This window comes from Geotrypetes seraphini, chromosome 1, assembly GCF_902459505.1.
Source record: "Geotrypetes seraphini chromosome 1, aGeoSer1.1, whole genome shotgun sequence".
Classification (NCBI taxonomy): domain Eukaryota; kingdom Metazoa; phylum Chordata; class Amphibia; order Gymnophiona; family Dermophiidae; genus Geotrypetes; species Geotrypetes seraphini.
The window spans coordinates 21,094,772-21,110,829 of NC_047084.1; the positions used below are offsets into that span (position 1 = coordinate 21,094,772).

At 42.7% G+C, this 16,058-nt stretch overlaps 1 protein-coding gene across 1 annotated transcript in view; it reads right to left on the reverse strand.

Annotated features, from left to right (window-relative positions):
- Positions 1–5,367, reverse strand: part of FAM151B (family with sequence similarity 151 member B) — an 80,117-nt gene extending 74,750 nt beyond the window's left edge. Inside the window, exon 1 of the mRNA XM_033926128.1 lies at positions 5,198–5,367. Within this exon, the coding sequence (XP_033782019.1) occupies positions 5,198–5,213 (16 nt within the window). The 5' untranslated portion in view covers positions 5,214–5,367. The remainder of the gene's footprint in view (positions 1–5,197) is intronic.
- Positions 5,368–16,058: the final 10,691 nt, after the last annotated feature.

Below are 16,058 nucleotides of genomic sequence, written 5' to 3' on the forward strand. Positions count from 1 at the left end.
TGGGGCAATGGGGGATTAAGTGATTTGCCCAGGGTCACAAGGAGCAGTGGGATTTGAACCCACAACCTCAGGGTGCTGAGACTGTGGCTCTAACCACTGCACCACACACTCCCCACCCAGCTCAAGTGCTCTGACTTTCACTCTCTCCTGTGGTGGTGATTTCCTCTCTCTGGTTTTGATGGCCCTTTTTTGACTCTTTCCGTAGTTCTTTTGCCTCTCTTGTCTTCCTGCTCTTCCATATACTTTTTTTGCTGCTTTAGTTCTGGGAATGAAAAGAGAAAATGGGCCACAGCTGTTCTTGCCATATCATCTCCTTTGTTAATTTTCTTGTGTGCTCCTTCCGATTCCTGCCTCTTTCCTCTTATATCACATAAGATAAGATAGAAACATAGAAACATGACGGCAGATAAAGGTCAAATGGCCCATATACAATTTCTTTTCTAGCTGCTTTTCTACTTACTTTGCTTAAGAATCCTGCTGTTTTCTCCCACCTCATTCCTTCCAAATTCCTCTTTCTCCTGAATCCCTTTTCTCATATCACTCCTTTTGGTTTTTAAAAAAACCTTGCTTTAAGGAGCCTAGACCTGTAGTATAACGTATGGCTTAAGGGTGAATTGTATCTTAGACCAGTGGACCCCCAACTCTGTCCTGGAGGACACCAGGCCAATTGGGTTTTCAGGATAGCCCTAATGAATATGCATGAGAGAGATTTGCATATAATGGAAGTGACAGACATGCATATTCATTAGGGCTATGCTGAAAACCCGATTGGCCTGGTGGTCCTCCAGGACAGGGTTGGGAACTACTGGCTTAGATAGCACTGCCGATGGCTGTAGAAGAGAAACAGTTTACTCTACATTCTTGCACTATTTGATTTGCTTTAATTCTACAGTAGTTTTCGTTTTCTAGCCTCCAATGATTTAGCAATTGGAGGCTTCTTCTGTTTTAAGGGAGGAGCCAGTTGACATCATCAAATTTTAAAAAAGTTGGCTTTCAAGTATTCCCTTTGCCATATTGAAGGGAGCTGAAGCTGATGCTGCAACAGCAAAACAAGGATTCCCTGTTGGGTATTTGTGAAGTCTTGATGCAAGTTTGAAGAGGAGATCATCAGTTCAAGAAAATTTTTGGGGCCCCTCTCAAATTTCTGTCCCGGGCCCCAGCAATGTCTAACACCAGCTCTGGCAGGATATACATTTGAAATCTGACATATTCTAATCACAAAATAGAAAATATATTTTTCAAATCATTTGGCCCCAGGCTCTGGTTTCTGTTTCCCTCTGTCTTCTTTTAACTCACTCATCAGGGTCTCCTCCCCATTTGACATTCCTTCTGTCTCCATACTCACCATCTATCTTTTATCTCCTATCTTTCCCTATGTTCAGCATCTCCTCTTTATGTCCCCTGCCGGACTTCTCTGTCCGACACCTTCACCACTCTATGTTCCTATCCCCTCTCCCTGTGCCCAGCATCACTTATTTATTTTAGTGTGCGTGTGATTTGTGCTCCACATGGAATACAGAGATAATGTGGAACATAATTTTTTAAAATAAATCTCTCTTTTGTATCCCTTTGCTCTCCCCATGCCTCATCTCTCCTCTATTTTTGTATATTTTTCTGTATCCAACTTCTCTCTTCTCTTCCTCCCCCACATCAATGTGTGTGTTTCTCTCTTGCCTGCCTCCCTCCCTTTGCTGTGTGTTCAATATTTCACTCCTTCTTCCTTCATCCCCTTGGTTCACCATCTCTCTCCCTTCCCTTCTTTCCCTGCTTGTCCAGTTCTTCTCTCCCTTCCCTCCTGTGGGTTCAGTGCTTCTCTACCTTCCTTCAACCCCAGCTCCCCATGACTCCTGCTCACTCTCTCCACACAGGTCCAGCACTTCTCTTCCTTCCCTCAGTGGAGTATTACAGGGGGGGGGCAGGGGTGAAGGGGGCAGTCCACCCCAGGCGCCATGTTGGTGGGGGCGCTGGCACCCCTCCTCCTCTCTGCCTCTTCCCACTGCTCCCCTCAAAACACATGCACCCCCTTCCCTTCCCCCATACCTCTAGTTGTTCTCTCCCGCTGATGGCACTTCCGAGTACCTCGCAAAGGAAGTGACATCAGAGGGAGAGCTGCTGGGCTCACGAGGAGCATGTTGACGTTACTAATGGCTGTGAACATCTATGGGGAAGGGGAGGGGGCGCACACACACGGCAGGGGGGATTGGGGAAGGAGCAGGGGGTGAGGGAGATGAGGGCAGAGGAGAAGTGCCTCCACCCCAGGTGTTCCTTACCCTCGCTACGCCACTGCCTTCCCTTCAGCTCTAGCCCCCTTCAACCATGGTTTCAGCAATTTATCTTCCTTCTTCCTCCTGTCATGGTATCTCTACTTAATGGAGCTTCAGTTGCCGACAATGATCCCCAAAGGCCTGCACAGGGACCTTTCCTCTGCCGAGTTCTGCTTTAGATTAACTCCTGTTCTCATGAAACAGGAAGTTGCATCAGAAGACGGGAAGGCCCAAGAGCAGGCCTGTGGGGATCACTACTACTACTGGAGGCTCCAGAAGGTAGAGCTACTGTAGCAGGATGGGGGGAGGAAGACACAGAGATGCCACACCCATGGTGGGCTTTTTTTGTTGTTACCACAAGAAGGCGGCTTTTTATCATAAAAGGTTTTGCTCCCACACCAGGGGTAAATGAGCCACATTTTTTTTCTATTACCCCAGATTTACTACAGATCCCCATCCCTGGCTCATTCTCTAGTACCATAACAATAATAATTTCAATCCAACTCATGTCTTAGACTTCCCTCCTTTTTCTGTTAGTATTTTCAGTTTTCATCTGCCTCTTCTCTTTTGACCTCTTGCTGCAAAGCTCTTTAAATCCCCACCCTTGACTGGGCATCTTCCTACTTCTTCAATCTTTCTACCCTCTTTCTCTCATATCCTGCTCCCTGGTTGCTGCTTCTGCACCCAGCCCTGGCTACTCTCCAGACATTCCTCTACTAGTCTCTCCACCTTTACTGACCATTTCTTGGCTCTTCAATCTCTTACACCTCACAATATGATTCCATGTTTCTCTTCTTTCACCTTGTTTACAACTATCATTCCATCCCTCAAGGCCTTAACCATTCAATCTGGATTTAGATTTTATATTTAATTGCTCATCTTTTCCAAATCTAAGCTCACATTTATACAAAATAAATGGTTGCAATTGAAGCAAGCCATTCAGGCAGGGTTCCCTGAATGGAAAAATCTCAATAATAAGTACAGTTTGCCTTTCTTGTGTTTTCAGGTGGACTTCCTGGGACACCAGGCTGCTCAGTGGTATAAATTAATATCTGGATTTATGAATAAAAAACCAAAAAATGGTCTTCGGGACATTTGGAGCATTGAGATCAAGCATCAAATTACTGCGTCTCAATGGCCACAAATTTGGTCTTGGAGGATAAGAAGTACAGTGTCTGCATCTATGAGACAAACTTGTTTTTTTCTATTACATAGAGCATTCTGGACCTCGGTGCGTTTGAAAAAATTAGATAGCTCTAAGTCTGATAGATGTTGGTACTGTCATCTTGAAGCTGGAACATTGGATCATTTTTTTTTTCCCTTTAATATATAATTTTTGGAAATCTAGTTGGAGTCAAATTAATAATTTACTTGAGAATCCGGTCGCACTTTCATATGATACGATATTATTTGGAACTTCAATGAGGACAAAAAGTTAAATATCTAATAAAAACAATAAGTTTTTACTCATAATGACAGGAGTTGCTATTCAGCAAATTACGAGAAATTGGAAAAATTATGATAGATTAAGTTATAGTTTTTGGTGGAATTCATTGTGCCATATTTTTAAAATGGAGAAAATATTAGCTATCCAACGAGGAAGTTATAAAAAGTTTATGGAGATCTGGGAGCCATTAACAAATTATTGTAAGGAATGATTATAATTGGTTATTTAATAATTTATTTCTCTCCTTTTGTTTATTGAAGTATAAGGGGGGAGGGGGGATGATTTTATATTTATAAAATTATATGATTATATTGGAAGAAGGATGGGAGGGTGAAGTTATAGTCTGATTTCATTGAATGTATAATTAATAAGTATTATTACCGTGTATATGATTATATAATGAATTACTTATTGAAAGTTTAAAAATGAATAAAGAAATTTAAAAAAAAGTCTTTCATGAGGTACTCTGTCAAATGCCTTTTGAAAATCCAAATACACAATATCAATAGGCTCACCTTTATCCACATGTTTATTTACCCCTTTCAAATAAATGCAGTAGATTGGTGAGGCAAGATTTCCCTTTTGTCCCCAGTATATGCAGCTAGACCATCTAGCAACTTTGTTACAAGGGCCTACCACAAAATATCAAACTCCAAATCTTTTTCCGTTAAAACTTCCTATGTTTAGGTGGTTAAAATCGACCAGACAACTCTCTCCTTCTTATTCAGTATCAGTTGGTGAAGTTATGGAATGAATTGCCATGTTTCAAGTTTAGAAAGAATCTGAAATGCTTTTCTGTTCCATAAAGCTGGTTTATCTATTGACTAATTAATTGGTTTTGTTGAAGGCTAATCTTTTTGTAACTCCTGGACGAACTGGTTCGACTTCTTTTTTTAAGCAATCCATCCTTGAAATGAACAGGTATAGGCGGAATAACAAGAGTTAGTGTCACATAGTTCTCCCTTTTTTAACTCTAGATCAGTTGGAATAAGTGTCAGCAGTGGTGAAATACTGCCTAATCAATCCCATCTCACAAACTGCAGAGAAAAAAAATGCAGTGAACACTCCCAACTTTTTTACTCCATTAAATAACCCCATCCCTTAGGGGTCTCAAAGTCCCTCCTTGAGGGCCGCAATCCCGTCGGTTTTTCAGGATTTCCCCAATGAATATGCATGAGATCTATGTGCATGCACTGTTTTAAATGCATATTCATTGCGGAAATCCTGAAAACCCGACGGGATTGAGGCCCTCAAGGAGAGACTTTGGAGATCTGACTGAATAGTTTGCTGCTGCCAGGCCAAATCTTATGGCTCCTATTGAAAGACAGAGATGCCAGGTCATCTCCCACACGCCGGGGCCATGCCCGCCCGTGATCCGTCATCTGTTCCACTCTCACTGTCCAGGGTATCAACCACCCCCATCGCCTCCCCGTCCGCAATCCGGCACAATCCCCCCCTCGGTCTACGACTGCCTCCCCCATCCTACCTCCACACTCCTCCATGAGGTCGGCCCCCCCAACCTGCCCCGCCGATTTCCTTCTCCCGCACTTCGCTCCCCTCCGCGTTCCGCCCAGCCGGAGAAACAGGCAATTGCAGCGAACGTCGGAGAATGACAGCTGCGGGGCCTGTCTCGAGCGAGCAGCCCAATTGGAAAGTAAGACGTGAGGGCGGGGAGTTTGAGAATGAGGGAAAGATACTGGACCGGGGCTGGAGGTTTGGGCTTGAGGGAGCGACTCGGCGATACCAATCAGGGACGGAGGGGGTGAAAGGCGTGGTCACGCATAAGCTCTTGAGTCAAGAGCTCACACGTGACGACCCCCCCCCCCCTCCACCTTTGACTGCTTTCTCTGATTTGCTTCACACTGATTGTTAACGCCTAGACTAGAGCTTATCTTCATTGGCAGCTGCTTTGAGCTAGAGCACAAGCCCCGTACTTGGAAACTTCCAAGGAGAGCTCGTCCCGAGCCTGTTTGCGATAGGCCTTGCAAGCGTTCAGTAAAGATCAGAAATCTGGTTAGAGTCTCCTTTTAGGCAAACCCTTATGTTTATGTGGATGATCTCTTGATTACGAAAATCTCCAAAATTACTCAGGATGTGACCAGTTAACCAGAATGTCTGCATGCAGTCTCTAGCTCAGTGGTCTTCGCATATTTTTTTTTTTTTGGGGGGGAGGATAGGTTTTTAATATTATTATTGCCCAGTGTAAAAAACGAAAAGTTTCCTTTTGAACCAGGGAAACATTATCAAACAGCATTCAGCCCAGTTGGAGAGATAGATGTTAAGCTTTGACTACAGTAGCAGTTGACTACACAAACTTGGCACATCATTACACTGCTGAGCTCTTCTAAGTCTTCATCTTGGGGCATTCTTTCTTGCAGTAGCTGCTACTGGTGACACAGCATAGTCCAATAGGTAGGAAAAGTTCGTGAATATAAAAATCAGTGAAAACAAAAAAAATTTCACTAAATTACTAAAAGGAACAGACTTAGAGGATGGAAAGGATTTGTACTTGAAGATACCCCTGTCAGCAAAAGATCACGTGCTTCATTCTGCAAGCAGAACTGTTTTAACTCTGCAGCAGCCTCTCGGTTCAGACTGGCCTCTAGACGCAACTGCTGAACCATCTTCTTCATAGTGGCTAAGCATAGGTGTTAGACATAATGCGGCGTAGCCTTCCTAAAAGCAGAATGCGTCGGCCAGAACAACTTCCAAGTCCACACCAACTTTCTGCCCCCTTCTTTTGCACGGACACCCCTAATTTTTAAGTGAGGGGTGTTTTTTTATGGCTCTTCAGCTTGGAGAAGAGATGGCTCAGGGGTGATATGACAGAGATCTATGAAATAATGAGTGAAAGGGTAGATGTGAATCGTTTGTTCACTCCAAAAATACTAGGACTAGGGGGCATGTGATGAAGCTATTAAAGAGTAGATTTTAAAACAAACCCGAGAAAATATTTCATCACATAACTTGTAATTAAACTCTGGAATTCATTACCGGAGAAGATGGTGAAATCAGTTAGCTTAGGAGGGTTTTAAAAAGGTTTGGATAATTTCCTAAAAGTGAAGTCCATAGGCCATTATTGAGATGGTTTGGGGGTTAAGCAGCATAGAATCTGTTATATAGATAGGTGCTTGGGACCTGGGTTGGCCGCTGTTGCAAACAGGATACTGGGCTTGATGGACCTTTGGTCTGTCCCAGTATGGCAATAATTATGTTCTTATATTCTTAGGTCCAAAAGGGCTGAAGGAGAGTTGGAACCCAAGCACAGTACTGGGTAAAGCTTTGGATTCTTGCCCAGAAATAGCTAAGAAGAAAAAAAAAAAAAAAATTTAAATTGAATCAGGTTGGGCAGACTGGATGGACCATTCGGGTCTTTATCTGCCGTCATCTACTATGTTACTATGAGTCAAGCATCTTCCTACTTGATTCCTCCCTTCTATTCCTTTTTCCATATTTCTTTAATTCATTTACATATCATTTACATAGATGGTGCTCCTATCTGTAAAGTTAGGAATTTCTATGAAATATTCTACATGCTTCTCTCCTCTCCACTCCTTCCTGCCCTCCATAGTCCTCCCTACCCTCTTCTAACCCCTTCCTCTGTAATGTCGCCTAGAGCTTGTAAAGGTATGTGCGACGCACAAATGGAATAAATAAAATTAAAAAAAAAATAAGTAAATGACAGCAGATAAAGACCTGAGTGGTCCATCCTGTCTGCCCAACCATACATGCTCTATAAATTAATTATTTAGTTTACATGGTCCTTTTTTTTAAAGATATTTCTAGGTCAGAAACCCAGAGCCCTGCCCAGTAGCGTGTTTAGGTTCCATCTACTGGAGTCTCCATCAAAGCGCACTCCAGTCCATCTTAACCATCCCAGCCATTGAAATCCTTCCCAGCCCATCCTCAACTGAATGTTCATATATGGGACACAAGCCGTGAAAGCCTGCCCAGTACTGGCTTTAGTCCATGATGCCAATAGAATTTTTATTCCTACCAGAACACCTGGCCTTGGTCACACAGAACACATCACATATAAACCCTATGAAAATATAGGACCATAGACTTAAAAGTCCTAATATACACAAACAAAACCCTAAGATGCCAGGCTCTGCATTCAGTACATCACCAGAGAAGTAGAAACAAATGCATTTTTTCCTGAACAGCAAACACTCCTAACCTCTTTATTCCATTAAATAACCCCATCCCTTTGAACAGTCAAACAGAAGGGTTTGACTGAACATAGACAGCAGATGCACATTCTCAATACTGACATATTTCAATCACTGAATTGAAAATAAAATCATTTTCCTACCTTTATTGTCTGGTGATTTTATTTTTTTAATCATCTTTTCCCAGTCTCTGGCTGCACTTCTTTCTGTCCTTCTGTCTGTGCTCTTAACACTGTTTCCAGGACCTTCGTATCCATTTGCTGTATTTCTCTCCTTCACTTTCTGCCTTACTTCCTACATCCATCTTTCCAACCACTACTATTTCTATAGCGTTACCAGATGCACGCAGCGCTGCACAGTCACAAAGAATAAGAAAACAGTCCCTGCTCAAAAGAGCTTGCAATCTAGACAAACAGGATGTCATGGATACAGTCAAGGGAATGGTCAATCAGCGGGCTAGGTTGGAGGGCAGAGGAGTAGGGTTAAGGATTGAAAGCTAAATCGGGGGACAAAAGCTCCAAATAAAAGCACTGGAGTAAAACAACCAAACAGTATCAAAAGATAACTCCACACAAGTATCTTTCAAATGTTATACATAAGCAAGTAGAATTATAAACTCCCAAAGTGCTCAGAGAAATTGTTCAAACTTGCGAGACCGTGAAACAGATGTCACCAAGCTGTTATATGCCTTTGAACTGTCCCATCTGGACTATTGCAATGGTCTCTACACAGGCCTACTGGTCAAGGAGCAACACCAACTACAGAGAGTCCAGAATGCAGCAGTGAGACTCCTACAGAACTTGGCCCTTTCGACCATATCCCCCCACATTGAACCAGGCCCATTTGCTTCCAATGCACTAACGCTCCATCTTTGCGATCAGCCTTGCAAGTGTTCAGTAAAGAGCATCAAAAATCTGTGAAGAATCTCCTTTTAGGCAAACCCTTATTTTTATGTGGATGATCTTCTCTTGGTTATGAAAATCTCCAAAATTACTCAGGATGTGACAAGTTACAAGAATGTCTGCATGCATTGCAGACTCTAGATCAGTGGTCTTCACTAATTTTTAAGTGAGGGCTGTTTTAGGACTCTTCAGTTTGGAGAAGAGACGGCTCAGGGGTGATATGATAGAGGTCTATAAAATAATGAGTGAAAGGGCAGATGTGAATTGCTTGTTCACTCCAAAAATACTAGGACTAGGGGGCATGTGATGAAGCTATTAAGTAGTAGATTTAAAACAAACCGGGGAAAATATTTCTTCACACTTGTAATTAAACTCTGGAATTCGTTACCGGAGAAGGTGGTGAAATCAGTTAGCTTAGCAGGGTTTTAAAAAGGTTTGGATAATTTCCTTAAAGAGAAGTCCATAGGCCATTATTGAGATGGCTTGGGGAAATCCACTGCTTATTCCTAGGATGAGCAGCATAAAATCTGTTTTTCTACTTGGGATCTAGCAAAGTAATTGGGACCTGGGTTGGCCATTGTTGGAAACAATAGATATCTGGTCTGTCCCAGTATGGCAATTCTTATGTTCTTATACCACAAACAACATCAATGCAGGTGCCATAAGTAAAAGGGTAAAAGGGGCCAAATGAGTATGAGGAAAAAATAGCCAAGGAGGCGAAAACCTTCAAGCCATTCTTTCGATATATTTAAGAACATAAGAACATAAGCAGTGCCTCCGCCGGGTCAGACCACAGGTCCATCCTGCCCAGCAGTCCGCTCCCGCGGCGGCCCAAACAGGTCACGACCTGTCTGTATCACCAGAAGGGGCTCCCTTGCCACCTTGGTTTCTCATTTAAGTCCTGTCTTCCTATCGAAGTCCTAACCCTCCGGTCTTGCACATGCACGACCTGGTTTGGTTTCTATACTCATTACCTGATTAGCTTTCTATACTTGTGTTACATCCCAGCTCCTCCCTCAGTATCCCATGATCCCTTTATCCTTCAGGAATCCGTCCAATCCCTGTTTGAATCCCTGTACCGTACTCTGCCTGATCACTTCCTCTGGTAGCGCATTCCAAGTGTCCACGACCCTTTGGGTGAAAAAAAACTTCCTTGCGTTTGTTTTGAACCTATCTCCCTTCAGTTTCTCCGAATGCCCCCTCGTACCTGTTGTCCCCTTCAGTCTGAAGAATCTGTCCCTATCCACCCTCTCTATGCCCCTCATGATCTTGAAGGTCTCTATCATATCTCCCCTGAGCCTCCTCTTTTCCAGAGAGAAGAGCCCCAGCCTATCCAACCTCTCGGCGTATGGGCAGTGTTCCAGCCCTTTTACAATTTTCGTTACTCTCCTTTGGACTCTCTCAAGTACCGCCATGTCCTTCTTGAGGTGCGGCGACCAATACTGAACGCAGTATTCCAGATGTGGACGCACCATCGCTCGATACAATGGCATGATGACTTCCCGTGTTCTGGTTGTTATGCCCTTCTTTATGATGCCCAGCATCCTGTTGGCTTTTTTCGAGGCTGCTGCGCACTGTGCAGATGGCTTCAGTGATGCATCCACCAGCACACCCAAGTCTCTCTCAAGTCTGCTGTCTCCCAACAATACCCCCCCCCCAATTTGTAATTTAAAGGGAAACGACCTGCGAAGGAAGCGGTGGGACCGTTGATCAAGGAATAAAGGGAGCGCTAAAGGAGGACAAAGCAATCGCCGACAAACTGAACACATTTTTTTCATCTGTATTTACCGAAGAGGATATACACAGCATACCGGAACCCATCAGGCTATATGCTGGAAGTGAAAACGGGAAACTGACAGGATTAACGGTCAGTTAACTGACAGGATTAACGGTCAGAAGAGGTATGCAGGCAGATTGATAGGCTCAAGAGCGATAAATCCCCGGGACTGGATGGCATCCATCCAAGGGTCATCAAGGAACTGAAAGGGACCATAGCTGAACTGCTTCAACTAATAGCCAATCTGTCGATCAAAACAGGAAAGATTCCGGAGAACTGGAAGGTGGCGAATGTTACGCCGATCTTCAAAAAAGGTTCGAGGGGAGACCCGGGAAACTACAGGCCGGTGAGTCTGACCTCGGTACCGGGAAAGATGGTAGAGGCGCTGATAAAGGACAGCATCATTGATCACATTGACGGACACGGGCTGATGAGGACCAGCCAGCACTGTTTCAGCAAAGGCAGATCTTGTTTGACAAACTTGCTGCACTTCTTCAAAGGAGTAAACAGGCAGATAGACAAGGGCGAACTGGTCGACATTGTATATCTAGATTTTCAGAAGGCGTTCGACAAGGTTCCACATGAACGACTACTTCAGAAAATTGCGAGCCATGGAATCGAGGGTGAAATACTCACGTGGATTAAAAACTGGCTGGAGCATAGGAAACAGAGAGTGGGGGTAAATGGACAATACTCGGACTGGAAGAGCGTCACCAGAGGGGTGCTTGGACCCGTGCTCTTCATCATTTCATAAACGATCTGACATAGATACGATGAGCGAGGTGATAAAATTTGTGGATGATACGAAGTTATTCAGAGTAGTGAAGATGCAGGGGGATTGCAAAGATTTACAACGTGACATAATCAGGCTTGAGGAATGGGCTGCGACATGGCAGATGAGGTTCAACGTGGACAAGTGTAAAGTGATGCATGTTGGTAACAAAAATCTCATGCACAAATACAGGATGTCCGGGTACTTGGAGAGACCTCCCAGGAAAGGGTCTTGGGAGTTCTGATCAACAAGTCGATGAAGCCGTCTGCGCAATGTGTGGCGGTGGCGAAAAGGGTAAACAGAATGCTAGGAATAATAAAGAAGGGGATCACAAACAGATCGGAGAAGGTTATCATGCAGCTTATCATGGGCCATGGTGCACCCTCACCTGGAGTACTGTGTCCAGCACTGGTCGCCGTACATGAAGAAGGGCACGGTACTACTCGAAAGAGTCCAGAGAAGAGCGACTAAGATGGTTAAGGGGTTGGAGGAGCTGCCGTACAACGAAAGATTAGAGAAACTGGGCCTATGCTCCCTCGAACAGAGGAGATTGAGAGGGGACATGATCGAAACATTCAAGGTAGTGAAGGGGATAGACTTAGTACAGGGGTGTCCAATGTCGGTCCTCGAGGGCCGCAATCCAGTCGGGTTTTCAGGATTTCCCCAATGAACATGCATTGAAAGCAGTGCATGCAAATAGATCTCATGCATATTCATTGGGGAAATCCTGAAAACCCGACTGGATTGCGGCCCTCGAGGACCGACATTGGACACCCCTGACTTAGTAGATAAGGACAGGTTGTTCACCCTCTCCAAGATAGGGAGAACGAGAGGGCACTCTCTAAAATTGAAAGGGGATAGATTTCGCACAAACGTAAGGAAGTTCTTCTTCACCCAGAGGGTGGTAGAAAACTGGAACGCTCTTCCGGAGTCTGTCATAGGGGAACTCACCCTCCAGGGATTCAAGACTAAGTTAGACAAGTTCCTGCTGAACAAGGACATACGCTGGTAGGGCTGGTGTCAGTTAGGGCGCTCGTCTTTGACCAGAGGGCCGCCGTGTGAGCGGACTGCTGGGCATGATGGACCACTGGTCTAACCCAGCAGCGGCAATTCTTTTGTTCTTATGTTACTTGACTGAGAAATACTAGTGCTTTTTAAAATAAAGTAAAATACTTCTAGATGAAACCTATTTTAGATCCTTTCAATGTTCTGGTGGAATATAGTGGCATTTCATAGAATCTAATTACTGCTGAAGCTGCACAGAAAATTTCAAATAGTTCCACTTTCGATAATTCATTGACACAAGAAATGAGACTCAAAGAAGTGTTTATACACGATGTCGGCAAGTTTATACCTTTTTATATAAAAGATAAAAACAGTAAATACAATTGAGGAATAAAAGTGTTTATAGGACATACTGAAATAACAGAATTCATTGATATTAGAACATTATACACAGCTTACAGTGGTGCATATTCTGCATACTTAAATAGAATATATAAGGTTGTTTTCTAATGATACTGGTAGTCATATGATTATAACAATCACTAAATTAACTGTTATCTGTTCCTTCTTATAGGTTCTTCTAGGAAAAGTAACTAAAACTTAGATTTGGTTTAGTCTGGAAACAGAACTGCTTTTCTCTGAAATTGCTGTATTAATTAGTATATAACTCTGATTCACTGGAATTCATAATATTCAATTTGTAACATTTTGTTTCAAAGAACCCCTGGTTTTACTTCATTTGCCCATGCACTATATAAGTATCTACACTGCTCCTGGAATCTTGATTAAGAATATCCCTACTATTATTGAGCCACATATTGAAGAGCATAAGAACAAAATAATAGCCTTACTGGGTCAGACCAATGGTCCATCAAGCCCAGTAGCCCGTTCTCATGGTGGCCAATCCAGGTCACTAGTACCTGGCCAAAACCCAAAGAGTAGCAATATTTCATGCTACCGATACAGATGCAAGCAGTAGCTTCACCCAAGTTTTTCTCAATAACAGACTATGGACTTGTCCAAACCGTTCGAAAAACCAGCTATGCTATCCACTCTTACCACATCCTCTGGCAACGCATTCCAGAACTTAACTATTCAATAAGTGAACATTTTTTTCCTTCTATTGGTTTTAAAAGTATTTCCCTGTAACTTCATCGAGTGTCCCCTAGTCTTTGTAATTTGTGATGGAGTGAAAAATCGATCCACTTATACCCATTCTACACAACTCAGGATTTTGTAGACTTCAATCTTATCTTCCCTCAGCCGTCTCTTTTCCAAGCTGAAGAGCCCTAACCATTGTAGTCTTTCTTCATACGAGAGGTGTTTCATCCCCTTTACCATCTTGGTCGCTCTTCTTTGAACCTTTTCTAGTGTCACTATATCTTTCTTGAGATAAGGAGACCAGAATTGAACATAATACTCCAGATGAGGTCGCACCATGGAGTGATACAGGGGCATTATAACATTCTTAATCTTGTTAACCATCCCTTTTTTAATAATTCCTAGAATCCTGTTTGCTTTTTGGCTGCCGCCGCACATTGGGTGGAAGGTTACATCATATTGTCTACGATGATACCCAGATCCTTTTCTTGGACGCTAATCCCCAAGGTGGACCCTAGCATCTGGTAACTGTGATTCAAGTTATTCTTCCCAATGTACATCACTTTGCATTTGTCCACATTATATTTCATCTACTATTTGGATCCCAGCCTTCCAATTTCCTAAGGTCCGCCTGCAATTTTTCACAATCCGCATGCGTTTTAACAACTTTGAACAGTTTAGTGTCATCTGCAAATTTAATCACCTCACTCGTCGTTCTAATTTCCAGATCATTTATAAATAAGTTAAAAAGCACCGGTCCCAGTACAGACTCCTGCGGCACTCCACTGTTTACTCTCCTCCATTGAGAAAAATGACCATTTAAGCATACCCTCTATTTTCTATCTGATAATCAATTCCTAATCCACAACTGAACTTTGCCACCTATCCCATGACACTTAATTTTCTCAGGAGCCTCTCATGAGGAACTTTATCAAAAGCTTTCTGAAAATCTAGATACACTATATCAACCAGCTCACCTTTATCCACATTGTTTATTCACACCTTCAAAGAAGTCAAGCAAATTGGTGAGGCAAGATCTCCCTCGGTTGAACCCATGTTGACTCTGTCTCATTAAATCATGTTTGTCTACGTGTTCCATAATTTTATTTTTTATAATTGTTTCTACCAGTTATGTTCTTTGCTATGTTGGCAAGATGTTTTTGTTTGTAAAATAAAGTAAAATAAAAATAAAGTATATGTAAAGAATATCCTTATATCACCAAATTTAGGGCTCCTTTTATAAAGACAAGGTAGTGAATCTGCCACAGCAAATGCACCAAAGCCCATAGGAATTGAATAGACTTCAGTGCATTTGCCGAGGCAGACTCGCTACTGCGGGTCTGTAAAAGAGGCCCTTAGTGTGCAGCCCCTGCCTAACCAGAAAGAAATGCTTTAGTTAAAATAGCAGAGATACTTATGCCCTTCTGTAAATCTGAGGGTGTTTTTATTTGATATTTAGGGTCTTGAAAAGATGCAGTTTTCGGGTTCTGAAGCTTGTACTGTACTTTTTTCAACAAAACTAGTTTCTTTCATTATTTTTTTCCTTTTCATCCTACAATTCCCACTTGTGAGAATAGACACATTAAGATGTTCTGTAAGTGTGTAGACTACAGAGGCTTCTGCAGTGAGAAAGTATGCGAAATATCTGTATTTCACTCTCAGGAAGTACAGCAGAATAGGAAAGGGTTATGAACATATTGAACAGACAATTAAATAAACTCATCTGCAGTCTGGCCTGGGACAAGAGCCTGCCAGAAAGAACACATTCAAACTTCTAATTGAAGAATGTGCTGTTTTTATAGTGGGACCCTGGGGTTGGTCAAGTTGCATAAGTAGAAAGAATGCAACTCTGGAAGCCACATTTGCATCCAGCCATACCAAATTACTACAGTGTTTGGCCTAGAGGGGGCTCAAACTCTTGGAGACACCAGGAAGTACTTCTTCACGGAAAGAGTGATTGAGCATTGGAACAAGCTTCCAGTGCAGGTGATCAAAGCCAGCAGCATCCCAGACTTCAAGAATAAATGGGATACCTATGTGGGATCCCTACGAGGGTCAAGCAAAGGAATAGGGTCACTAGGGTATAGACCTGAAAGAGCGGGTCAATAGAATGGCAGTATAATTATAATCAAGGGGGTCAGTAGACTTAAAAGGGTGGGTCAATAGTGTGGGCAGACTTGATGAGCTATAGCCCTTATCTGCCATCATCTTTCTATGTTTCTAAACTCTGGTCTTCAAGAGCTGCAAACCACTTGAATTTTCAGAATATTCCTATTAGAATATGTATAAGAGAATTGTCATGTTCACTGCCTTCAATGTATGCAAAAATCTCTCTTACATATTTACTAGGGATATCCTGAAAACCTGACTGCTTTGTTGCCCTCAAGGACCAGGGTTTGAGACCCCTGATCTTGAGTAAAAAACCAAAACAAAAAAGCATAAAACAAGGTAAACATTGCCAGAAGTCATAAGATTGTGGCGGTATAGAAAAAAAATAAAGTTATTATTAGTTATGTATGTGGTCTGAATGACATTTAGATAGGAAGAAAGAGAAAGTGGATTTCTAACAGAAGGATAGCAAGAACCTTCTCTGTCACCAAAATAAATAGAATGACACA